General features: G+C 42.9%; 1 protein-coding gene across 1 annotated transcript in view; it reads left to right on the top strand.

Annotated features, from left to right (window-relative positions):
• The window catches only part of GFM2 (GTP dependent ribosome recycling factor mitochondrial 2), a 1,110,238-nt gene that overhangs the window by 997,103 nt on the left and 86,376 nt on the right, over positions 1-26,759 (top strand). Inside the window, 1 exon segment of the mRNA XM_044063950.1 lies at positions 19,721-19,903. Coding sequence (XP_043919885.1) covers positions 19,721-19,903 — 183 coding nt within the window.

The following is a 26,759-nucleotide window of genomic DNA, read 5'->3' as shown; positions in this document are numbered from 1 at the left end:
AAAATTTGAAAGAGGTAATTCCTTGAGCCATGTATTTATTTAATAACAGAACTACTTTTGGTAAAAATTTAAAGTTGTGCATAAGTAGCATTGTATTCACTTTCCTTTGGTAGGTGTGAGTTCAGTGAAATTCAGTCTAACAGATTAGGAGTAGTTCCTGTGCCTAGTTATTTACTCTATTACCAAGAAGAACCATACTAATAACTACTTATTTTTGGACACACATGGGGGTAATGCTGCATTAAAAACATCAAGTAGCACCATTTATTTTGTTGTGGTAAGTTCTTAATGCACGATGATTTACACAAACGTTTTGGACAATATTCTCATAAATGTCCAATTTGCACAAAGATAAACTACACTATAGGTTCATAGGTTCTGCCCTAGGGCATTTATAAGCCTAGCCAGAATGTGTTTGGTTTTCGCCACCCATTTTAAATTTATTTTGCTATGCCCTTTTTCGAGGTTAGTATACTGTGCCTCTGTCTATCAGTGACACAGAAGTGATACCCGGGGTAAACCTACGATCTCCCATCCACTCATCAAGATTCCTCTTGAAGAGAATCAATGACTGACTCTGCCTAACCTGGACTGGGATTTTATTCCAGAGTGAAGGGAGCCTCTGGGTTAATAATCTGTCACTCCAGCATGTCCTATTTATTTCAGTGCTGAGGTTCAAGTCTCTCGAGCGCGTAGCTCGATGGGATTTGGATTTTCTGAGGTGCAGCGTGTCCATTAATTCCGGGTTGGACATGGCTTTATACGTTAGGCACAGATCGCCTCTTAACAGGCGGTATGCCACTGAGTAGAGCTGGAGTTTCTTTAACCGGGCAGCATATGGCGTCTGTTTGAGCCCTTTGATCCTCTTGGTGAGGTACTTCTGGGGTCTTTCCAGTTGCTGCAGGTGTCTGGTAAGGTACATCCCAAAATGGGCATTGTACTCAATTATGGGCCTGATGGGGGATGAGTAAAGAGGCACGATGACCTCCCCTGATCTAGATGTGAATTCCTTCATGATTAGTTGAGCTATATAAAATGTTTTTCTAACCACTTTGGCCACGTGGTTGTCAAATGAGAGATTGCTATCAACTTGGGTCTCCAGGTCCCTAATTACTTCTTCTGTACTTAATGGATTACGACCTAAGTGGTAATTTGTGGGCACTTTGTTTTTGCCAGAGGGGATGACTATACACTTTTTGGCATTTAGCTTGATGCCATGGCTCTGGCACCAGTTGTCTGTTTCTATGAGGCTCTTTTGGAGGATGCTTGTGTCGGCTGGAGAGTCGATTATGGCGCCCAGTTTGCAGTCATCTGTGAACTTGGTCAGCCACAGTCCTTCCGTGTTGGCCTGTACCTCTGGGAAATATATACCGAACAAGAGAGGTCCCTGGACTGAGCCTTGTGGGACACCACTTGTAACTAGTTTGGAGTCTGACATGGCTCCAGCAATTCTAACCATGTGGGTTCTGTCCTTGAGCCAGTTTACAATCCATCTAGTGACATAGGGGTTTATATTTAAGCTGGTGAGCTTATCTATAATGCCCAAGTGGGGTATTGTATCGAAGGCTTTTATGAGGTCCAGGTAGGCTGTGTGGACCACCTTCCCTCCAATGGCCTTGGTGACTGTTTCAAAGAAATCAACCAGGTTTAAGAGGCAGGATCTGCCCTTAACAAAGCCGAACTGGGTAGGATCCAGTGTCTGTAGGTCCCCAATATCTTTATTTATGAGGTCCATGATGATCCTTTCCATAGCTTTGCAGACCAAGCTAGTCAGGCTTATGGGGCGATAGTTTCCAGGATCCGTTGAGGCACCACCTTTATGAAGAGGGACCACTGTTGCTGTACGCCACTCCTTGGGCACATATCCTTTAGTAAGGCTGAGATTGAACAGTAGTTTTATGTTTGGGTTTAGCTCTTCTTGGAGTTCATGTAGGACACAGCCCGGGACACCGTCTGGTCCCATTGATGCTGTGTTTTTTGCTTTGGAGAGGGCGGCTCTTACCTGAGCATCTGAGATGTCAGGGGGGCAGCACTCTGCTGGGACCAGATATTTGCCCTTTGGTGGGACGGGAGAAGTTTGCGCTGAACCTGTCAGCTGGGATGTTGGCAATGTCTGTGGGTTCAGTGTATTTTTGTCATTTTGGACTAATTCTGAGCATATCTGGGAATTACCACCCAGGTTCCTAACATAACTAAAGAAAGCCTTGTGATTATCCTTAGTGTCCTGTGCAATTTTTCTCTCGAAGCTGGCCTTAGACAATTTTATGAGTGCCCGTAGTTTTTGCTAATACTGATCAGTGATGCCTTCCCTTTTGGGATTTTACTCTATCATTTAGTAGCTTCCTCCTTCTATTGTATAGTTTGTTTATGGTTGGGGTCCACCAGACAGGATGTCTGCCTTTGGAGGATTGGGTCTTGGTTTTATTTGGGATCGATGATCCATGCATTCCTCAAGGTGTTCATAGAATGCGTTATAAAGGATTCTGCGGTCTGGGTATTTTCCACAGGCCCAGGGCTTTAAAGGATTCCACCTCGGTTTTGAGGAGTGTGAAATTTGCTTTAGAGAAGTTTTTCACTGTGGTTTTCTGGGCAGGGGGTGGGGTCGGGATGTGAATATCCAGTGAGATTAGTTTATGGTCTGATCTTACCAGTGAGGGATACACTTCTGGTCTGGAGAATAGAGTCCCCATGTTGGTGATGATCAGGTCCAGTATGTTTTCCCCTCTTGTGGGAGTGGTAACAAGTTGTTCCATAGCATTTGAGTTTATAAATTCTAGGAACCTTTGGACTAGGGTGTTGGAGCTAGAGTAATGCTCCCAGTCTATGTTTGGGTAGTTGAAGTCGCCCAATATAATGGTGTTTGGAGAGACCTTCATATTTTCCAGATGCACTGTCGCCATTTCCTATCGCCTGCTGTTTGTATAACATATATAACATGTAAGAAATTGGTAACAAATACATTTATAAACTCTCCAAGAAACTGTATATTATTTGAAAATGCTTTACATGAACTGGCAAGTACTTGTCTAGCACTGATACACAATGATGTCTCAAGACTCATGATAATTGTTTGTATTGCATTTATACCACAGATCAGACATATATTTAGGCAGTATATAGGTCTGTAAAGTAGCCACAAACTGACCAAATGAAACGTGGTTTAGCAGCAGGCCTGTTTTTCTTAATGGCATAATGCAAATGATTGCAAACATATGGGAATTTTTACCAAATGAATTGCAGTGATTTAGCTTTCTCTCTGAATCATGATGTCTGACTTTTGTTCTTTTTTGTACATCAGCACACCAAAATTGGTTCTAGTTTCACTTTCACAGTATGTTTTCAAATCCAGATGACTCACCTGGCATTATGAGAGAGAACTACACAGTTTGAGGAATACTTGCTAAATTATTTTGTATTAAGCAGAAATTTAGAGCATCTTTACAAATTTAATAAACAAAAAAACATCAATTTTCTTAATTTTTTAAATTGATGCAGAAAATATCCATATTGACATGTTATCACTGTTCATTATACGTTTTTATAGGATAAGTAGGCTTTCTGCTGCTTAAAAGATGGTAGCAGGCCCGAGGAGAGGAGGGTGCATCTGGTACATCGCTCCAGGGCCTGTGAAGCTCAAGGGGGCCCAATGATGCCCAAGAAACATCACGAAAACTGATACAGAGAAGGAGATGTCCTTACAAATTAAGACAAAGAACGGCACGAGAACTTTTGCGTACAAGATCGTGAACCGTTGAGTGAGCGTGAAGCAATAGAAGGCCATGACAATAATAAAATACTTTTGAGTGACATAATATGATGCATTCAAGATTCAACGAACAAAAACTTGTGAAAGTGACCATCAGCAAGTATTCTCACGTGTTCATTCCTAGCTTCAAACATCAAACTTTCTTGGATTACTCCTCCTTGCTTTCCAGCTGAATCCCGGGAGGAAGAAGAAAACGGGACACGAGCCATGCTGATTCATCGTGGACTACAAAGAAGACTTTACAGGAAAGCGAAGGAAGAAATAATTCCACTGGTAAAGATCCTTGTAAATGCTGTAATTGAAGGATAAAGGGCCCACTGGCATCACGTGCCTTTCTGTCTACATTATTGAGAGATTTGGGACTATAAACGGCTTAACGGTTAGCGGAAATCAATAGCAATAAATATTGTCCTAACTTTAGAACCACTAACAAAATTCTTGATAGCAATATGGCAAATTTCTATGTTCTATATTTCATTTCAGGTACCGTCCTTAAACATGTCATCAGAAAAATCTGGAGCTCAAACACATAAAAACAAAAACGTGGTGAGATTAATAAAAAAGGACTACAAACACTCTTTGAAGTCGGCATTAAATGCAAAACAAGAGAAACTGACAAAAATGAAACTTCAGATTTAGAACAAAGTGAGCCAAATGCAGAACTGAAACAAAGGACAGAATCTCATGAAGCCAGTTTTGATTTTCAAAAAACATCAGATCAAGTAAATCCTAATGTGATTCTTGCACAAAAGGTGGATGACACGATTGTGAATTTGGAGGATACGAGAGAAAAGGAGATTTGAAGGAACAAGTGAATGTTAGTGATGAAAAGAGAAGTGAGGCAACGAGTACGTCAATGTCTACAGAATCTGGCCATGGTGAAGAAAAGAGTAATATTGGAATTGACATTGGACTTCTTGTAACAGAGGTTTCTTCTCAGCTGGATATAGAAAACTGTGTTATGAAAGGTCATATTGGCAATCCTAAAACATTTCCCAAAGATACGAATAACCAAGTTTTTCAGAAAGCATACTAACATTTCGAAATTTGAATGGTGAGAAACATGTCTGAGATTGGCTTGTCTGGAGTGATGTTAAACAAGCATTATATTGTTTTCCCTGCCGATTATTTTGGAACAATCTGTGTTGCAACATTAGCTCCACATCCAAGTCTATGCTTGCATCACCAGAAGGATGGACAGCTGCTGGAAAGTGGCAAAAATGATGTAGTCGCATCCCAGAACATGAGAGAAGCAATAGTCATAGGCAATGATATCTGGCTTGGCAAGAATTAGAAAGATGCCTGTCTTCTGATAAGTGCATTGAAAGTCTCTTAGAGGCATCAATTGCAAAAGAATCTGTCAAGTGGTACAACATTATGAAACTAATCATTGATGTTATACTATTCCTTGGAGAAGGTAGGTTTGCTTTGCGTGGTAGTTCACAAAGTATTGGTGACAAGGACAATGGAAATTTTTTGGGGCTAATAGAGTGGTTGTCTCATTGGGATCCAATTCTAAAAGAGCATGTGTTGCAAGTTAGTCACAAGAAAAGGGGGAACGACTTCAAGTGTATTATCTCTCTGCTGATTGTCAAAATGAGTTAATTGCTGAATGTTCTGAACTTGTGAAAGAACACATTTTGCAGGATAGAAAGACTGCAAAGTACTTTGCAGTCATAATTGATTCCACACTGGAGGCATCTCATGTTGAACAGACAACATTCCTGCTACGTTATGTAATTCAAAATGAATCCCAGTTTGAAATTGTAGAAAGATTTCTGAAATTTGTTGATTGCAGTGACAAAACCGGATCTGACATAGCACAGATGATTGTAGATACATTGAACAAACATGATATTTCACTGTCTGATTGCCGAGGACATAGTTATGACAATGCAGCCAATGTGTCCTCACTGCTTCTTTTTGTGTGTTTTTGCCAGTTTTTACATTTGGAAGAATGCAGCCAACATGTCAGGAAAATATAAAGGTGCACAAGCAAGAATACTTGAGCAATGTCCAACTGCTTATATTTTCTCCATGTGGATGCCACACACTCAGTTTGTGTGGAAATGATGCTGCAGAATGTATTAATGAAACCATAACATACTTTGGAACTATACAAACTCTTTATAACTTGTTTAGCTCTAGTCCACATCAGTGGAAAATTTTGCAGAATCGTATTGGCTGTACTCTTCATGGCATATCTAGCATACAGTGGGCAGACTGTGTTGAAAGTGTGAAACCCTTTGTAGCCCATCTGCCTGGCATCAAATTAGCATTAGAAGACCTCTTGAAGCTGAACCTAACTGCCAAAACAAGAACAGAGATTAATGGAGCTTCGTCTTATGTGACATCATTCGTTTGTGTGATAATGTCTGTTGTATGGTACAAACTATTAGTTCCAGTTGATATCTGTAACAAAGTTATCCAATCCAGAAGTGCAACACTGGATGTTGAAGTGTCCAACATAAAAACCTTGATTTCAGAACTGACAGATCTCCACAACAGCTGGAAAAGTATGTGGAGTGAAGCTAAGCATGTTGCTTCCAATTTACACATAGAAATTAAACTATCTGGAAGTCATGGTGACGCAAAACGCAAAAGGAGGTTCCATGGTGAAGATGCCAAATTGTCACAACATGAAATGGATGACTCCCCTGAAGAAGCGTATTTCAGAAAGTCTGTTTTCTATGTAATGTTGGCTAATGTTATTGGTGGACTCACAGTTCGTTTCAATGCTGCAGTGAACTTTTCTGAGAAGTTCAGCTTCCTCTGGAAGTACCTAACAATTCCTGTAGATGAGCTGAAAGAAAAATCAAAATCACTGGCAAATCAATATCCTGCTGATATTAGTGAAGATCTTGTAATGGAGATGAGTCACCTGCCAGCTGTTCATTGATCAAGTTTTGGAGAGAACCAGCTGAGCCCATTGGAGCTGCTGAATTGCTTGAAAAAGTACAAACTGGAAGGACTCTTTCCAAATATATGCATCAGTCTGTGTATTCTGCTGACAATTCCTGCCACTGTCACCTTTGTAGAGCGCTCATGCAGCAAGCTAAAGCTGGTAAAAAATTTTCTATGATCCACTATGTCACAATCGCGATTAGTAGATTTGGCAAGACTCAGTATTGAGTCTGATCTAGCAAAACAGATTAATTTTGATTATGTAATTCAGAGTTTCGCTAGGAAAAAGGCCAGGAAAGCACCTTTGTTCGGCAGACAAGTGCTATTATAAACTTCTTTTACTATTATAAATATATTACTTTATTATTACATTTATAGGTTCATAGGTAGGTAGTAGGCTATCGGCCCTGGGGCCTATACAAGCCCAGCCAAAAAGGTACCCTGGCTTTTGCCACCCAAGAAAATTATTTTCCTAAGCCACTGTCTAGCAGAGCCACAGAGGTGATCCCCGGGGTGAATTTCCTATTTCCCATCCAATCATCAAGATTTTTCAAGAGTGCTAATGAGGAGCTTTGTTTGATATAAATAGGTAGTTTATTCCAGAGTATGGGAAGTCTCTGGGACAGGAATCTATCCCTCTGGCATGTTCTGTTTAATGTGGTGACAAGGTTTAGGTCCGTAGAGCGTGTAGCTCAGAGGGATTGGGATTTCTTTAAGTGGAGCATGTCCAACAGCTCTGGGTTTGCCATAGCTTTGTATGTTAGGCAGAGATCACCTTTGAGTAGGCGATATGCGACGGAGTAAAGCTGGAGTTTTTTGAGACGGTCTGTGTAGGGCATCTGTTTGAGGCCGGTAATCTTCTTTGTGAGGTATTTCTGCGACCTTTCTAGTTGTTGCAGATGTCTTGTGAGGTACATACCAAAAGGGGCATTGTACTCTATAATGGATCTAATGAGTGATGAGTAGAGGGGAACAATGACCTCTTTTTTTCTGGATGAGAAACCTTTTGTGATGAGGTGTGCCACGTAGAAGGATTTCCTGACTACTGTGGCGATGTGATTATCAAAGGAGAGACTACTGCCACCTGTGTCCCAAGGTCTCTTATCACACTTTCAGTGTTAAGTATACTACCGCCTATGTTGTAGTTCATGGGTACAGAGTTTTTACCAAAGGGGATGACAATGCACTTTTTGGCATTGAGCTTGAAGCCATGGCTTTGACACCAGGCATCTGTCTCAGTGAGGCCCTTTTGTAGGATGTCCACATCGTTAGGAGTTTCAGTTATGGCTCCTAGTTTGCAGTCATCTGCGAACTTCGTTAGGCAAAGACCTTCTGTATTAGCCTGTACTTCAGAGAAGTAGCTACCAAACAAGAGAGGACCCAGGACTGAACCCTGTGGTACTCCACTTGTCACTGGTCTGAAGTCGGATTTGGAGTCTGCTACTTTCACAGTGTGGGTTCTGTCAGTGAGCCAGTTGGCAACCCATCTTGTGACATAGGGATTTATACCTAGTTTAGTGAGTTTATCTATAATTCCAGAGTGGGGGATGGTGTCAAAAGCCTTGGCAAGATCTAGATAGGCTGTGTGAACCACTTTACCCGTGTCTACGGCTTTGGTGACTGCTTCAAAGAAGTCTATCAGGTTTAGGAGACATGATCTGCCTTTTACAAACCCGAACTGGGTGGGATCCAGAGTTTGGAGATTACCAATATCCTTGTTTATAAGTTCCATGATGATACGTTCCTTGGCCTTGCAGACCAGGCTTGTCAGGCTAATGGGGCGGTAGTTCCCAGGGTCTGTGGTGGCTCCCTCCTTGTGGAGTGGGATAACCATTGCTGTGCGCCATTCAGCAGGCACAAAACCTGAGGTGAGGCTATGATTGAACATGGTACTTAGGTGGGATGCCAGTTCATTCTGTAGTTCGTGTAGAACGCAGCCTGGGATGTTGTCTGGTCCCATGGATGCTGTGTTCATGGCTTTGGAGAGTGTGGTTTTTACCTGTGCAGCCGTGATTACAGGAACTTTGCATTCTTCCTGTATAGAGATGGGCTCTTTAGGGGGTGAGAGGGTGGTAAAGTTAGCACTGAATCTGTCTGCCAGGATGTTGGCAATATCAGTTGGGTCTGTATATTTAGTGCCATTGTGCTGTAACTCAAAGCAGATCTGAGTGTTGCCATTGAGATTCTTGACATAGCTATAGAATGCTTTGTGGTTGTCTTTAGAATCAATGGCAATTTTGTTTTCGTAACTAGCTTTGGAGGATTTTATCAGGGATCGCAGCTTCTTACTGAGGCTGACCAGGGAGCTCCTCCACTCGTGGGATTTTACTCTCTTTTGCAAGAGTTTCTTCCTTCTGTTGTACAGTTTGTTTATGGCAGGGGACCACCAGATTGGCTTCCTTTTTTTGGAGGATAGCGTCTTGGTTCTGTTTGGGATAGCACGATCCATGCACTCATTTAAGTGCTTATAAAGTGCAATTGTGTAGGATTCTGTAGTCGTAACTGTATTGTCCATCTGCATGGGTGTCATGAAGTTCTCCACTTCAGTCTTAAGAAGCATGAAGTTGGCTTTGGAGAAATTTTTTACCATGGTTTCCTTAATGGAGGGTGGAGGCAGGATGTGGATATCTAGGGTAATTAGCTTATGGTCGGAGCAGACCAATGAGGTGTTGACTTCAGGTGTGGAACACCGGTCACTCATATTGGTAATGACTAGATCCAGGATATTGTTGCCCCTGGTGGGGGTGTGGATAAGTTGATCCAGGGCATTGGAGTTTATGAATTCCAGAAAGCATTGAGCGAAGTAGTTGGTACATGAGTAGTTTTCCCTGTTAATGGTGGGGTAGTTGAAATCGCCCATTATTAGGGTGTTTGGTTGAACCCTAATATTTTCCAGTACATCAAGAAAAGAGGAGTGGGAATCCTGGGGCATGGTGGGTGATCTGTAGCAAGCTACAATTTGGATTGCAGTTTTGCCCAGCGTTAGTTGCACTTGGATAACCTCGGCTGCATTATGCTGAGCAACTAGCCTGGAGGTGTGGATATCCTTAATGAATATGGGCACACCTCCGCCTTTGGTGTTCCGGTCCAGGTTACCTGGCCGAAAAGTGTGGTATGAGTTGTAGCCTGGTAGTGCAGAGGTGCTTCTGGAGCCTTGAACCAGGTCTCAGTCACTGCACAGATATCGATTTTCTCCATTTTAAGGAGTGCCTCGAGTGAGTGCATTTTGAGATTTAGACTTCTAACATTGAGTAGCATCACCCTCAGTTTTTGCTTGCCTGTTCCTGTTACGGTGGTGAATTTGTCATTTGAACCTTGCCAGAAAAAGGCACTATAGGGGCGGCAAGAACCTTAGCCAATATCTGAAATCCCAGGGGTGACAGGTGCAGGCCATCTCTGGCAAAGCATCATGGTCTGTCGACCATATCATCCCAGGCAGACAGATACTGGATCCCTTTAGAATGGCACCAGAAGCTTAGCCAATTGTTGAAGTCAGTCATTTTGTCCTTGTACTGCGGCATCATTCTGGGTGATGGCAGAATGCTTCTCATGTCTAGGGTCATACTTGCCTAGGCTACAAGATCGGAGAGCTCTTCCATGTCTCTTTTCATGTAGTCCAGGGAGGTACGTCTCAGGTCGTTCACACCAACATGGACAATGACAGAGTCATATTTGTACTTGTTGGGGAGTGACCTCAGTGCGTGGGTTATGTGGCGGATCCTGGCACCCGACAGGCAGCTGACAGTAACCTTCTCCTTGTTTAGCCTGGTGAGTGGGACATCAGTGTGCCTGACTATAGAGTCGCATATGACTAGTGTGTTGGGTACGTTGTTTTGCCTTATTGGCTGTGGTTGAGTGGCACACTGAGTCTCCGGGCTATGTGTCATTTGGGTTGTGTTGGGGGGTGGAGGTTGCTTGCATTTCTGCTTTGGAGGTCTCTGTTGCTTGAGCAGATTATTATTGAGAGTCTCAGTGAGTGTTTTTGTGTTTCTATGTGTGGATTTTGGTGGTGTAGATTTAGTGAGACTATGTGATGAGTGTGGTGTGGTGCAAGTGTTTACCTTCTCTTAACTCAAGTTCAGTCTTGATTGGAGAGAACTTTACCTCCAGTTTGGCTAGATAAGTGCATCTCTCACAGGTTGTAGTGCTGGGTGGTAGGAGGAGAGGGTTGTCTGTGTACATGAGGCAATTTCTACATTGCCCCAAGATGCCCAGATTCATCAGATAGACAGGAGAGAACACTGGGAGCTGACCCTTGGACATCCCTGAATAAAAAAACTATTTTCCTCTAGATAAGTGAGGAAAGTGAGTACAAGAGCTGTTTTTCTCTAAGCAAGTGAGGAAAGTAAGTACCAAAACTGTTTTCCTCTAGGTAATGAGGAAGGTTGAATGCTGTAGTAATTAGTAGGTTATTTAGTGCTTACAAGTTCTGAACAAGTGCTGATCACAAATAAGTAAATTCAAGTGCTAAAAGTAAGAATCTGTATCTGGACTAAACTAGTTACAGGAAAGGGAGGGGGGAACAAGTGCAAATGGGGCTTTTTAATCAGAAAGTTGAGAGAGATGGAAAAACTGCCCAAATGGCCAATAGGTTCATAGGTAGATACTAGGTTATCTGCCCTAGGGCATTTATAAGCCCAGCCAGAGTGTATTTGGCTTCCGCCTCCCTATTAGATTAGCCTACTGTGCCTCTGTAAAGTAGGTCACAGAAGGTGCCCTTTTAAGATTAGTTTACTGTGCCTCTGTCTAGCAGGGACACAGAAGAGATCCCAGGGGTGAATTTGCGATTTCCCATCCACGCGGCCAGATTTTGCTTGAAGAGGGTCAGCGAGGGGATATGTCTAACATGAATTGGGATTCTATTCCAGAGTGAGGGGAGCCTCTGGGAAATTAATCTGTCCCTCCAGCATGTCCTATTTATTTTTGTGCTGAGGTTTAGGTCCCTGGTGCGTGTAGCTCTAAGGGACTTGGATTTTTTGAGGTGGAGCATGTCCATTAATTCTGGGTTTGACATGGCTTTGTACGTCAGGCATAGATTGCCTCTGAGTAGGCGGTAAGCAACTGAGTAGAGCTGGAGTTTCTTTAATCGAGCTGCATAGGACATCTGTTTGTAGCCCATGATCCTCTTGGTGAGATACTTTTGGGGTCTCTCCAGTTGCTGCAGGTGTTGGGTAAGGTACATCCCAAAAGGGGCATTGTATTCAATTATGGGCCTGATGAGTGACGAGTAGAGGGGCACAATGACCTCTTGATCTAGATGCGAACCCTTTCGTGATAAGGTGGGCTATATAGAAGGTCTTTCTAACCACTTTGGCAACGTGATTATCAAAGGAGAGATTACTATCTAAGTTTGTCCCCAAATCTCTAATTACTTCCGTACTTAATGGATTACCACCTATGTGGTCATTTGTGGGCACTTTGTTTTTCCCAAAGGGGATGACTATGCACTTTTTAGCATTTAGCTTGAGGCCGTGGCTCTGGCACCAAGCATCCGTCTCTGTGAGACCCTTTTGGAGGATGCTTGTGTCAGCTGGAGATTTGATTATAGCCCCCAGTTTGCTGTCATGTGCGAACTTTGTCAGCCATAATCCCCCCGTGTTAGCCCGAACCTCAGAGAAGTATATACCGAACATGAGAGGTACCAGAACTGAGCCCTGTGGGATGCCACTTGTAACTGGTTTGGATTTGGACATGGCACCTGCGGTTCTGACCATGTGGGTTCTATCTTTGAGCCAGTTTGCAACCCATCTTGTGATATAGGGGTTGATATTTAAGCTGGTAAGGTTATTTATGATGCCCGAGTGGGGTATTGTGTCGAAGGCTTTTGCGAGGTCCAGGTAGGCTGTGTGGACTACCTTGCTCTCATCTATGGCTTTGGTAACTGTTTCAAAGAAATCAACTAGGTTTAAGAGGCAAGATCTGCCCTTAACAAAGCCGAATTGGGTAGGGTCCAGTGTCTGGAGGCTCCCAATGTCTTTGTTCATGAGTTCTATGATAATACTCTCCATAGCTTTACAGACCAGACTAGTCAGGCTTATGGGGCGATAGTTTCCGGGGTCAGTTGTGGCACCACCTTTGTGGAGTGGGACCACTGTATGTGTACGCCATTCTTTGGGTACATATCCTGTAGTAAGGCTAAGTTTGAACAGTGACTTAATGTGAGGGTTCAGTTCTTCTTGAAGCTCATGTAAGACACAGCGTGGGACACCGTCTGGTCCCATAGATGCTGTGTTTTTTGCTTTGGAGAGGGCAGCTTTCACCTGTGCATCTGTGATGTCCGGGAGGTTACATTCAGTTGGGATAGACATTTGATCCTTTGGGGGGGAAGGGGGAGAGTTTGCACTGAATCTGTCTGCCAGGATGTTGGCTATGTCTGTAGGTTCGGTATATTTTGTACCATTATGCAACAATTCAGAGCATGTCTGGGAGTTTGCACCCATGTTCCTGACATAACTAAAGAAGGCCTTGTGATTATATTTAGTGTCTAGGGCAATTTTTCTTTCGAAACTGGCCTTTGATGATTTTATGAGGGATCGAAGTTTCTTGCTAATACTGATCAGAGATGCCTTCCCTTTTTGGGATTTTGCTCTGTCATGTAGTAGCTTCCTCCTTCTGTTGTATAGCTTATTTATGGCCGGGGTCCACCAGACCGGTCTTCTGTTTTTGGAGGAGTGAGTCTTGGTTTTATTTGGGATAGCACGATCCATGCATTCCTGCAGGTGCTCATAGAATGCATTTGTAAAGCATTCTGCGGATTGAGCTGTGTTATCCTCTGGCCCAGGGGCTTTGAAGGATTCCACCTCAGTCTTGAGAAGTGTAAAGTTGGCTCTTGAGAAATTCTTTACAGTGATTTCCTTGGCTGGGGGTGGGGACGGGATATGGATGTCCAAAGAAATTTGTTTATGGTCTGATCTTACCAATGAGGGGTTTACCTCTGGTGTGGAACATAAGAGTCCCCATGTTGGTGATGACCAGGTTCAATATCTTGTTCCCTCTTGTGGGAGTGGTGACCAGTTGTTCCATTGTGTTAGAGTTTATAAATTCGAGGAACCGTTGGGCGAGGGTGTTTGGGCTTGAGTAGTTTTCCCAGTCAATGTTTGGGTAGTTGAAGTCACCCAATAGCATAGTGTTTGGAGAGACCTTCATATTCTCCAGTGTTCTCAGGAATGCCAAGTGGGGTTCTTATAATAGGGAGGGTGTTCTGTAGCAGGCTACAAACTGAAAGGCAGTTTTGCCTGCTGTTAGTTGCACATGGATGGTTTCCGATGCTTCGTGCAGTGCCACTAACCTGGAGGTATAGGTATCTTTGATGAATATAGATACCCCCCCCTCCTTTTGTGCTTCGGTCCGAGTTTTGGGGCCAATACGCATGGTATGAGTTATAACCTGGTAGTGCTGGGGTGCTCTCAGGCTCCTTGAACCAGGTTTCTGTTACTGTACAGACATCAATTTTCTCCATACTGAGGAGAGCCTCGAGTGCGTGCATCTTGAGGTTTAGACTTCTGGCATTGAGTAGCATTACCTTTATTTTTTTTATCCTTGGGTTGTCTATGGAGGTGGGTTTGTCCTTTGAGCCTTGCCTAAAAAAGGCACTATGGGGGTGGCAAGAGCCTTCACCAGTATATGAAAGCCTAAGGGTGACAGGTGCAAGCTGTCCCTAGCGAAGCAACGTGGCTTGTCGAGCATGTCATCCCAGGCTGACAGACCTGGATCCCATTTGAATGACACCAATAATTTAGCCAATTGTTGAAACTGATCATTTTGTCTTTATACTGTGGCATCATTCTTGGTGAGGGCAAGATGCTACTCAAGGTCAGGGTCATACCAGCCTGGGCTACATGGTCAGAGAGCTCCTCTATGTCTCTTTTCATGTAGTCCAGGGAGGTACATCTCAGGTCATTCACACCAGCATGGACAATGACGGAGTCATACTTGTACTTGCTTTGGAGTGACCTGAGTGCTTGCGTTATGTGGCAGATCCTGGCACCCGACAGGCAGCTTACAGTGACCTCCTCCTTGTTCATTCTGGTGAGCGGGACGTCAGTGTGCCGGACAATAGAGTCCCCTATAACAAGTGTATTTGGTGTGTTGTTTGGCCTTAAGGGCTGTGACTGTGAGGCACACTGATTTTGTGAGATAATTGATTCATGGGTATTGTTGAGGGGTGGCTGTTGCTTGGATATCTGCTTAGGAGGTCTTTGTTGTTTAGGCAGATTTAGAGCCTCCGAGTATGTTTTTGTGTTGGGTATGCAGATGCAATAGGTCTGTGTGAGACTGAATTTGTGGTGTGGGTGGTTACCTTTTCCTCCTGACTGACAGTGCCAATCTTGGGTTGAGAGAGCTCTACCTCCAGTTTGGCTTTGTAACTGCATCTCTCACATGTATTAGAGTTTGTTGGAAGGAGGAGAGGGTTGTCTGTGTATATAAGGCAATTGTAACATTGCCTCAAAATTCCCAGATTCACCAGCTGGACTGGAGAGTAACCTTGAAACTGACCCTTGGACATACCAGATTAGTATAGGGAACTGTTTTTTTACTGATCAGATTAGGGAAGGGAACTGATTTTTCACTTGATCAGGAAGGACCAATCGGGCGCCTAATACTTATGAGAAGTCAAGGATGGTGTAGTGGTTTAGTTAGTTAGTGTTTCCTTATAAGAGCTGAGCAAGTGCAGGGCTTTAGAAAGAGAATAGAGTGATTACTTTGAGAGTTTGAACAGTTCTAAGGGAAAAGTGAAGAGCAGACTTTGTGGAGCCTGGAATAGTTTAAACCTGTTTAGGCGGCGCTGCCCGACGTTGCTCAGTGCGCAAAACCACGCAAAAAGAGAGTTGTAGGGTTTTAAGAGACAGAGATCAAGGAGTTTAGAATTGACCCAAAATGGCCAATAAAACTACAGCTTCTAGGTAGTAACCACTCCTCCAGGGACAGGCAGGCTGTTCAGTGTTAACCACTCCCACTGGTGAACACAGAGACTTCCTTTAGCCCAAGCAAGCACTGGCCTTCTAGAAACTTCCAAACAGTTCAGAACAGCAAATCTGTAACTGAACTTTCTTAACTTTCAGAAAGTGGGAAAAAGCAAGATTTTTTTTTCTTTTTGTTGTAGTTTAAAGGTAGCAGAGATACACAAGCAGCAAAATAATCACAACAGTGCAATAAATGACCCCACACTTGAGTGCTAGGCCAAAATCAGGTAAAATGCAGTTTTTAGAGAAAAAAACGATTTTAAATTAAGTGCAACACAGGAAATGCAGTAAACAGGCTCTAGATGTGTTCCAAGTACTGTTACTGTTACAGATATAAACTTTAGCAAGCCAGAAAATGCCAAAAAGTAGGCAGCAAAGCAGTAAAACTTAACAAAAAATCAGAAGAAAATACTTAAAATCACAAAAGTGGCTCCTTTTCTTCTCTCGGCGTTTTCTCCCCTTGGTAGGTGCTTCAGCAACAACTAGCAAGCCTGAAAAGATGCCAAAACCACGAGGCAGCCGGGTTTTAAGAGAGACAGATCAATTTCTGGGCCAGAACCACTCCTTATGTGGTAGATAGGTTACCTAGTGCTTACCACTTCCACTGATAAGCTAGAAGGCTTCCCTCCAACACAGAAAGCTTGGGGGGGCTCAGAAGCTTACATACAGTGGAAACTATGGCCCAAAATGCAGAATCCTTTATAAAAGCATTCTATGGACACCTACTGGAATGCATGGAGCATGCTATCCCAGATAAAACCAAGACTCACTCCTCCAAAGGCAGAAGACCTGTCTGGTGGACCCCGGCCATAAATAAGCTATACAATAGAAGGAGAAAGCTACTACATGATAGAGCAAAATCCCAAAAAGGGAAGGCATCTCTGATCAGTACTAGCAAGAAACTACGATCCCTCATAAAATCATCTAAGGCCAGCTTCGAAAGAAAAATTGCACAAGACACTAAAGATAATCACAAGGCCTTCTTTAGTTATGTCAGAAACCTGGGAGGCAACTCCCAGATATGCTCTGAGTTGCTGCAAAATGACAAAAAATACACTGAACCCACAGGCATTGCCAACATCCTGGCAGAAGGGTTCAGTGCAAATTCCCCCCCCCTTCCCCCCCCAAAAGAGCAAATGTCTATCCCAACAAAGTGTAGTCTTCCTGAGATCACAGATGCACAGGTGAGAGCTGCCCTCTCCAAAGCGAAAAACACAGCATCAATGGGACCAGACGGTGTCCCGGGCTGTGTCTTACACAAGCTCCAAGAAGAACTAAACCCTCATATAAAGTTACTGTTCAATCTCAGCCTTACTACAGGATATGTACCCAAGGAATGGCATACAGCAACAGTGGTCCCACTCTACAAAGGTGGTGCCACAACAGACCCCAGAAACTATCACCCTATAAGCCTGACTAGCCTGGTCTGCAAAGCTATGGAGCATATCATCATGGAGATCATAAACAAACAAAGACATTGGGAACCTCCAGACACTGGATCCTACCCAATTCGGCTTTGTTAAGGGCAGATCTTACCTCTTGAACCTGGTCAACTTCTTTGAAACAGTTACCAAAGCCATAGATGAAGGGAAGGTAGTCCACACAGCCTACCTGAACATCGCAAAAGCCTTCGACACAATACCCCACTCGGGCATCATAAATAAGCTCACCAGCTTAAATATCAACCCCTATGTCACAAGATGGGTTGCAAACTGGCTCAGGGATAGAACCCACATGGTCAGAATAGCAGGTGCCATGTCAGACTCTAAACCAGTTACAAGTGGCATCCCACAAGGCTCAGTCCTGGGACCTCTCTTGTTCAGTATATATTTCTCCGAGGTACAGGCTAACATGGGTGGACTATGGCTGACCAAGTTCGCAGATGGCTGCAAACTGGGTGCCGTAATCGACTCTCCGGCTGATACAAGCATCCTCCAAAAGGGTCTCACAGAGACGGATAATGGTGCCAGAGCCATGGCCTAAAGCTAAATGCCAAAAAGTGCATAGTCATCCCCTTTGGGAAAAACAAAGTGCCCACAAATTACCACATAGGTGGTAATCCATTAAGTATGGAAGAAGTAATTAGGGACTTGGGGACCCAGGTAGATAGCAATCTCTCCTTTGACAATCACGTTGCCAAAGTGGTTAGAAATACCTTCTATATAGCCCACCTTATCACGAAAGGGTTCACATCTAGATCAAGAGAGGTCATTGTGCCCCCCATAATTGAATGCAGTGCCCCATTTGGGATGCACCTTACCCGACACCTGCAGCAACTGGAAAGACCCCAAAAGTACCTCACCAAGAGGATCAAGGGGCTCAAACAGATGCCCTATGCAGTTCAGCTAAAGAAACTCCAGCTCTACTCAGTTGCGTACCGCCTACTCAGAGGCGATCTGTGTCTGACGTATAAAGCCATGTCCAACCCAGAATTAATGGACACGCTTCACCTCAGGAAATCCAAATCCCTTAGAGCTACACGCTCCAGGGACTTGAACCTCAGCACAGAAATAAATAGGACATGCTGGAGGGACAGATTCATATCCCAGAGGCTCCCCTCAATCTGGAACAAAATCCCAATCCATGTTAGGCAGAGCCCCTCACTGAACCTCTTCAAGAGAAATCTTGACGAGTGGATGGGAGATCGTAAGTTTACCCCTAGGATCTCTTCTGTGTCCCTGCTTGACAGAGGGTACAGTAAACTAACCTTAAAAGGGCTACCTTCTGTGACCTACTATACAGAGGCACAGTCAACTAATCTAAAAGGGTGGCGAAAGCCAAACACACTCTTGCTAGGCTTATAAATGCCCTAGGGCAGATAGCTTAGTATCAACCTATGAACCTACAGTCCTGGATACAGCAAATCTGAATCTGGACTACACTAGTTACAGGAAAGGAATTTTTTTTTTTTTTTACCTATACATACTTATCTAAATGTATCAATGTAATCTACAATTGTTAGAAATAAATAATAATATACACACATGTGTGTGTAGAATTTTGTGTAAGGGCCCACACACCTTCTTTGTACCGGGGTCCAGAGTTTTTCTTGGTGGCCCTGGATGGTAGTATATAAAACAGGCAATTGTATACTGTGCTGTAGCATAATTTGTGTTTGTAATGTGTTTATTCTGTAAAGTTACACCTGCACAGTACATTACTACCACTGATGTCTGCCCTTGATATTCATACATGCATTGTTGAGAATAGTAGATAAGCAATTATATGTATATGTGTATAGTGCTACAAAGCAAAGGGGGGATGTAAGCTTCCTGTGATTCTGAGAATGAATTTTGAAAGGTTCAAGTGAATTATAATATATTTTAACTCTATGGAGGCACAAAGCATTGTGGATATTTTTTGTAACTTTTTCTCCCAGTGCCTGCCATCATCCGACCGCATCTTGGTCCATCAGCCCATTCATTCCCTTCAATGGGCAAGATGTGACCAAAAGACTCATCCAGGCAGCCATGATGGTTGGTTTAAGGATTTCTTCCACTTTTTTCAAGGCCCTAACCTCACACATACCCTGCATGTCAGAGGAAGGGGACAAGAAGTGGAATGTCCACTGAGGATTTCCATCAAATTCTACAAGGGGCATTCCCTCCAAGTAGCCTTGCCTCTCCCCCGTGGCACAAGCAGTGGTGACTCCAGCCTCTAGCAGGAGAATCGCACTGCCCTGTTTGCCTCTGAGTATATGTAGCTCCCCTCCCACACAGGAGAGGTGAGACATCTATGCCCTTCACTCCACCCTCTGTCTGTCTGTTTCTTCCAGTGCTGGGACCACTAATTGAGTCCCAGTCACCAAGATCGCAACTAGGGCTGCATCTCTCTGTGCCATGGAGCCAGGCTAAGGCACATGACATTATTTAATTATATCATTTATGCAGTTTATTTGTAGTTATATTTAAAATTATAGTGTTTCCTTACTTCATTCTCTTTCAAAATGAAACTAAGCTGTACACTCACCAAATTACAGGGTTATGTACTTTAGAAGGGTATTGTCTTAATCTGTGACTTTTAAAGTATGACATATTACTTATTGAAGATTTTTAATTAGAATAGTCATCTTTCTTTTCTGCTTTAGGTTCTGAAACTAGCAGGGGGCCAGGTGATGGAGCCAATTATGAGCCTTAATATTGCCGTGAGTGATAACTACCTCAGTACAGTGTTGGCTGACCTTGCACAGAAGAGAGGCAGCATTCAAGAAATTCAAAGTCGTCAGGACAACAGAGTTATTCTTGCAACCGTTCCACTGGCTGAAATGATGGTATGTGCTTAGAGGAACTTGTGCCTGTTTTCCTTAAGGCTCTAAACTAGCAAATTTGTAATGTACAATGAATGACACAGGTTAAGAAGAACCGTACATATTTATTAAAAGTAATAAACTCATGCATGCTTGCAGTACAGGCACATCTGTATAGTGGATAGCATCACTTCTGCAACAGTGCTGTAACACAGAACACCAAGTATTTCTCCTTTGCAAGATCGTAAAGAGAGTCAGGTCAGTAGCTGCCACTTTCTGTTGTTCTCAGAGGTAGTAAGCACATCTGTAATGATCTTCTTAAGAGTATAAGTGTCTAGCCTGCAACAGTGTTATGTTTCAGGTGTTGCACAGTGGCTTACTGTTGTTGAAACTGGTGTCTTTTTGTAAAATTATGCTTCAGATAAATGTGGACATTGGGTCCTTACTTAGCTTAGCCAAGTTGTGAAGTAATTAGTGGAGTAACCACTTTCTAATATGACAAAAAGTTAAAAAGCTTGTCAAAAGCATTTCTCTTAAATAACTGATTATATAATAGGATTTATTTTCTTAACATCATCAGTGCTACTGTTTTACCAACTTGTGGCAGTACATTTTGTTTATTTATTTGTTCTTTGTTGTCTGGTTTAGTCCCTCTAGGCTAGTAGCCTCTTTTCAGGGGAGACTCGATATGGTATTTATTGTACTAGGGGAAATTTGGCCAGGGCACCATGGAACTTGCTTTACTCATTTTTCTAAGTGCCATGAAATTTTTTGCTTCCTCCTGTGCTACCACTAACTCAACCAAATGGGGCCTCTGTTTGCTGTCTCACCAGAGAACGGCACACTCATGAGTGCAGCATGTACCACAGCTGCATTGCGGGTTCATCAATTTCAAAATTAATCCAATCACCTGGAGTGGGAATAAAACCCACAGTATGCTGTGCTTCCACCACCAGAGGTGAGCGTGCTACCTGTGGAGCATTTGTTTTAAATCTAGGGAACATCTGTATTTTTTGTCATAGATATCTGTCATGCAAACAGGTTCTATGTATGTTCTGGTGAATGTTTACATCACTAGAGTTGGTATGAAGGGTGTTGTTAGTTTTGGATAAGTACATGCCAAAAGGGGGCATTAATGCTCTGTTACTAGTCTGATAAGGGAGGAGTGTAGGGGACCGATGACTTCTTTCAGTTTAGACAGTATACCTTTAGTGATTATCTTGCTGTATAAAAGGACTTCCTAACCACAGTGGCCACATGGTGGTCAAAGGAAAGTTCATTGTCTATGAAAGTGATCAGGTCCCTAATGACCAAGACATTTTTTTTTGGAGGGGGGGGTGATTGAGTTGTTCACTTATGCGATAAGAGCAAGGAGCTCCTAAGTTAATAAATGACATGATTATGTGTTTCTTGGCATTTAATTTGAGGCAGGAATCCATGTACCACTTGTTGGTGTGTGTTAGGCTCTCCTGTAGGATCCGGAGATCAGCTTGGGTATTTACTATAGCTCTTGAGTTTGCAATCATCAGCAAACTTCATCAACCACAGACCTTAGGTGTCAGCCTTGATGTCAGAACAGTAATTGCCAAAGAGGAGTTGTCACAAGACGGATCCCTGGGGACCACCATTAGTGACCATGCTGTTTAATGAGAGTACACCTCCAACATTGACAGACTGGATTTGTTTGGTGAGCCAGTTACTTATTTAGTGGAGAACACAGGAGTTAACATTTAGTTGGATTAACTTATCAGTGGTGATGCTCGCATGTAGAATGATGTCAAAGGCCTTTGCTAAGCCCAACTAAGTAGTGTGGACTAATTTGCCAGAATCTAATACCTCGGTGACTTATTCAAAAAAGAAAGATGTGCCAAAACCAAAATAGTTTGAGTCCAGGGTTTGCAAACTGACTATGTCCTTGTTAAAGAGGTCAATAATGACACACTCCGTTCCTTTGCAGGTAATGGTAGTGAGGCTTATGGGCCTTTAGTTCCCTGGATCAGTAGTGAAGTCCCTCTTTATGAAGAGAGATGACCGCAATCTCTCTCCATATATTTGTCAAAAACAGTAGCGAGACTAAGACCAAACAGAGTTAATAAAGAATTGGATTGACAGTGTTTGGTGTTGAGAAAACAGCTTGGGACATTATCCAGACTTATGGAGCTTGTGCTCTTAGTCTTGTAAAGAGCACTTAGGACTTGCTTAGAAGTGGTTGGAGGTGTGACATAGGCATGCTAATGCTCTGTGAATAGTTTAGGGAAATAAAGTTTGCAACAAAATTTTCTACCCATACTTTGCTTATGTCTTTAGCGGATGACTATGTGCCATTATTTAGAATTAATTCAGAGCATTGCCAGGTAATACTTCTACATTTTCTGCCTTAGTATAGAAGGCTTTGTGGTTGCTCTTTACCTGCATGGCAGTTCTCACTTTATATCTGTTCTTGTAAGATTTGATTTTGTTTCTAAATTCTTTGTTGATTTCTTTTAAGTTCATCTATAGCTGATGGGGTGTCAGGTTTGCTTTTATGAACTATAAGTTTCTTCCTGTTATTGTATAGTTTGTTAATACAGAGGTTCTATCAGATGGATTTGTTCTTGAATTTGGCACTGTATTTATTCCTTATGGGGCAGAAGTCTCAATTCAGGCTTAAAGAGAGGCATAGAGTTTATCTGAGACAATTGCTGCATGAGATATGGGTCATCTAGGGAAGGAGAATATTTGAAACTGATCAGGTTGTAAGTTAGTTGGAGTAGATTCATCTTGGAAAAGTCCGAATATGGTAGGGTTGTGAGGTAATGCAAGACTTGTACATACGATAAATGTTACTGCACAGAGATCTGATTTAAATACTTATTTGGTAGCTGTGGGTACAGAACATAGTGGCACTATATTGGTGAAGAATGGTAGTTTTGTGTCCCTTATTGTAATTTGGGAGTTGAACTAGTTGATCTGAGGAGTTGGCATTAACGTAGTCCAGGAGTTCTTGTGCAAATTTACTTTTGGTGGCATAGTTACCCAAGTAAATGGAAGGATAATTGAAGGTGTTAGTGTTGGGTTCAATAGGGAAGGATGACAGTTTATTTAAGAAAGACTCATTGTTTGCCTTTGTCATGGAGGGGGGATGTGGTAGTGTGGTAGTGAATTTTGTTCAATGTGAGTAGGACATGGAGGGGGTGTATCCATATTCATCAAGGAAGCCCACACCTCCAGGTTGGTGGCAACGCACGAAGCATCGGAAACCATCCAGGTGCAATTAACCATAGGCAAAACTGCTCTACAATTTGTAGCATGTTACAGGCCACCCTCTCAAACTCAGGAACCCCACACAGCCTTCCTGAAGACACTGGAGGGTATAAATGTATCTCCAAACACCATTATATTGGGTGACTTCAACTACCCGAATATAGACTGGGAACATTACTCAAGCCCCAACTTTCTAGCCCAAAGGTTCCTGGAGTTCATAAATTCAAATGCCATGGAACAACTAGTCACCGCACCCACATGAGGAGAAAATATTCTAGATCTCATCATCACAAACATGGGGACAAAATGCTCCACACCGAAGTATATCCTCATTGGTGAGATCAGATCACAAACTTATCTCATTGGAAATCCACATCCCCCCACCCCAAACAAAAGACCACAGTGAAGAACTTCTCTAAAGCAAACTTCACACTACTCAAGACTGGTGTGGTATCCTTCAAGGCCCCGAGCCAGTGGAAACCACAACCCAAGCTGGAAGCCCTTACAAATGCCTTCTACGAACACCTCCAGGACTGCATGGATCAGGCAATCCCTAATAAAACCAAGACTCTTTCCACCAAGGGCAAACGTCCAGTCTGGTGGACCCCAGCCATAAACAAACTTTACAATAAGAGGAGAAAGCTGTTACATGATAGAGCAAAATCCATAAAAGAGAAGACACCCTTGATCATTATTAGTAAAAAAATACGAGCACTCATAAAATCATCCAAGGCCAAATTTGAGAGACAAATTGCAATAGATTCAAAAGACAATCATAAGGCCTTCTTCAGCTGTGTTAGAAACCTGGGTGGAAACTCCTAGATATGCGCAGAATTAGTCCAAAATGATACAAAAATCACTGAACCCACAGACATTGCGAACATACTGGCAGACAGGTTCAGTGCAAACTTCACCCACCTCTCCACCCCAAAAGGAGAGAGAACTATCCCAGCGGAGTGTAGCCTCCCAGACATCTCTAATGCGCAGGTGAAAGCTGCTCTCTCTAAAGCTAAAAACACAGCATCAATGGGACAGGATGGTGTCCCCGGCTGTGTGCTACATGAACTCAACGAGGAACTAAACCTGCATATAAGGCAGCTGTTTAATCTTAGCCTTACCACAGGATACGTGCCCAAGGAGTGGCGTACGGCAACTGTGGTCCCACTCCACAAAGGCGGTACCTCTACGGACCCTGGAAATTACCGCCCCATAAGCTTAACAAGCCTGGTCTGCAAAGCTATGGAGAGGATCATAATGGAACTCCTAAACAAAGACATAGGGGACTTGCAGACATTGGACCCGACCCAGTTTGGCTTTGTCAAGGGCAGATCATGCCTTTTGAACTTGGTCGACTTCTTCAAACAGTCACCAAGGCCATTGATGAGGGAAAGGCAGTCCATACAGCCTACCTTGACCTTGCAAAAGCTTTACACAATACCCCACTGGTATTATAGAGAAACTTACCAGCTTAAATGTAAACCCATATGTCACAAGATGGGTTGCAAACTGGCTAAAGGACAGAACCCACAGGGTTAGAGTTGCTGGCGCCATGTCAGACTCCAAGCCGGTCACAAGTGGGGTCCCACAGGGCTCAGTCCTTGGCCCCTGTTGTTCGGCATCTACTTCTCAGAAGTACAGGCAAACATAGGAGGACTATGGCTGACAAAGTTTGCAGATGACTGCAAACTGAGTGCCATAGTGGAAAGTACATCGGACACAGATATCCTTCAGAGGGGTCTCACGGAAACTGATAACTGGTGCCAGAGCCATGGCCTGAAGTTAAATGCCAAAAAATGTATAGTCATACCCTTCGGGAAAAACAAGGTAACCCCAAGCTACCATATAGGTGGCAATCCATTAAGCACAGAAGAGGTTATCAGGGACCTGGGGACCCAGGTTGACAGTGGCCTTTCTTTTGACACTCACATTGCTAAAGTGGTTAGAAAGACCTTCTACATTGCCCACCTGATCATGAAGGGATTCACATCCAGATCAAGTGAGGTCATTGTTCCCCTGTACTCTTCACTTATCAGACCAATGATCGAGTACAATGCCCCATTCAGGATGTATCTCACCCGACACCTGCAGCAATTGGAGAGACCCCAAAAGTTCCTCACCAAAAGGATAAAGGGACTCCAAAATCTGTCATATGCTGCCAGACTGAAGAAACTCCAGCTCTATTCAGTCGCATACCACCTGCTCAGAGGTGACCTGTGCCTGACATACAAGGCCATGACCAACCCGAGATTAATGGACATGCTCCACCTCAAAAAATCCAAATCTACCAGATCCACTAGAGCAAGCGACTTAAACCTTAGCATGGATATAAATAGGACATGCTGGAGGGATAGATTTGTCACCCAGAGACTCCCTATGCTGTGGAATAAAATCCCAGTCCATGTGAGGCAGAGCACCTCGCTGGCTCTGTTCAAGAGAAATCTTGACCGGTGGATGGGAGATTGTAGGTTTACCCCGGGAATCATCTCTGTGTCACTGCTGGACAGAGGCACAACAAACTAATGGGCACAGTATTTTTTAACATAAGGGGTGGCGTAAGCCACAAAACTTTGGGCTAGGCTTATAACTGCCTTAGGGTAGATAGCCTAGTATAAACCTATGAACCTATGGATGAGCTCAAGGTCATTGTCCTGTATTCTGAGTCTGTAGGTGAAATATTGTTTAAAGAACACAGATGTACTCCTTCCATCTAGGGTCTATGTCACATAGTCGAAGTTCCATAACTCTGAACACCTAATGGTCGAACCATTATGTTCGAAGTTACAGAACATCGACTAAGTAAAAAAATATATATAAAATGGACAACAAAATAAATTGTTAATTAAATCCTCACACCCCCCTGCTACTTAAATATACCAACTCCGAGATCGCACTACATTGAAGTGAATGGAAACCTCTGCTTATGGAGATTTCCATTCAAATGCCCGAACTTTTACGAATTCAAAGGTATGGTCCCGACCATATGTGGTTTGAACTTGTAAAAGTTCGACTACGTGATAGGAACCCTTCCGGCTATCCCTTCAGATTCAACATTTTTTTTTTTACATAGGCAGTCGTACATTTATATAAATGAAAACAAACCATATTGATATACGTTCAGTTGCAAACATTATACATCCCTTATATAATCTTCTACTTAATCATTATCATTCGACCATTACATAGGTCATTCAATTCTTGCCCTCCATTAAACTTACTCCTCCCCAAAACATTATTCTGCATGTATTGTTCCTACAGTCCCCATATTTTTCTGTGTAATTTGCTCCTACCCTTTTATTAAAAAAAAACATTTCCAGTTCTTTTATCTCTGTTACTATATTCACTACTTCTAGTATGGTTGGTTTAGACTTTGATTTCCATTTTCTAGTAACTGCATTTTTAGCAGTCACCAGAATTAAACTCAACAAGGCCTTACTATGTCTAGACAATTACATTTCTGTATCACAGCTCAGCAAATCGTTTCCTTACTTATCCCAATTTGCTCACCCAGTATTTCGACAGACTAGTCTGCAGGGAATTTTTAAAGTCTGCCAAGACTTTGTTGCATATTTGAGAGCCATACATATAGCCTCCCATTGTTTCTTTTGAATTGCTTATCCAATCTCTCTTCCCAATTCTT

This window comes from Protopterus annectens, chromosome 2.part2 (genome assembly GCF_019279795.1).
Source record: "Protopterus annectens isolate FY-2018-M chromosome 2.part2, PAN1.0, whole genome shotgun sequence".
Classification (NCBI taxonomy): domain Eukaryota; kingdom Metazoa; phylum Chordata; order Ceratodontiformes; family Protopteridae; genus Protopterus; species Protopterus annectens.
Note: the sequence above shows the minus strand (reverse complement) of the source record. Positions and strands in the feature narration are given on the sequence as shown.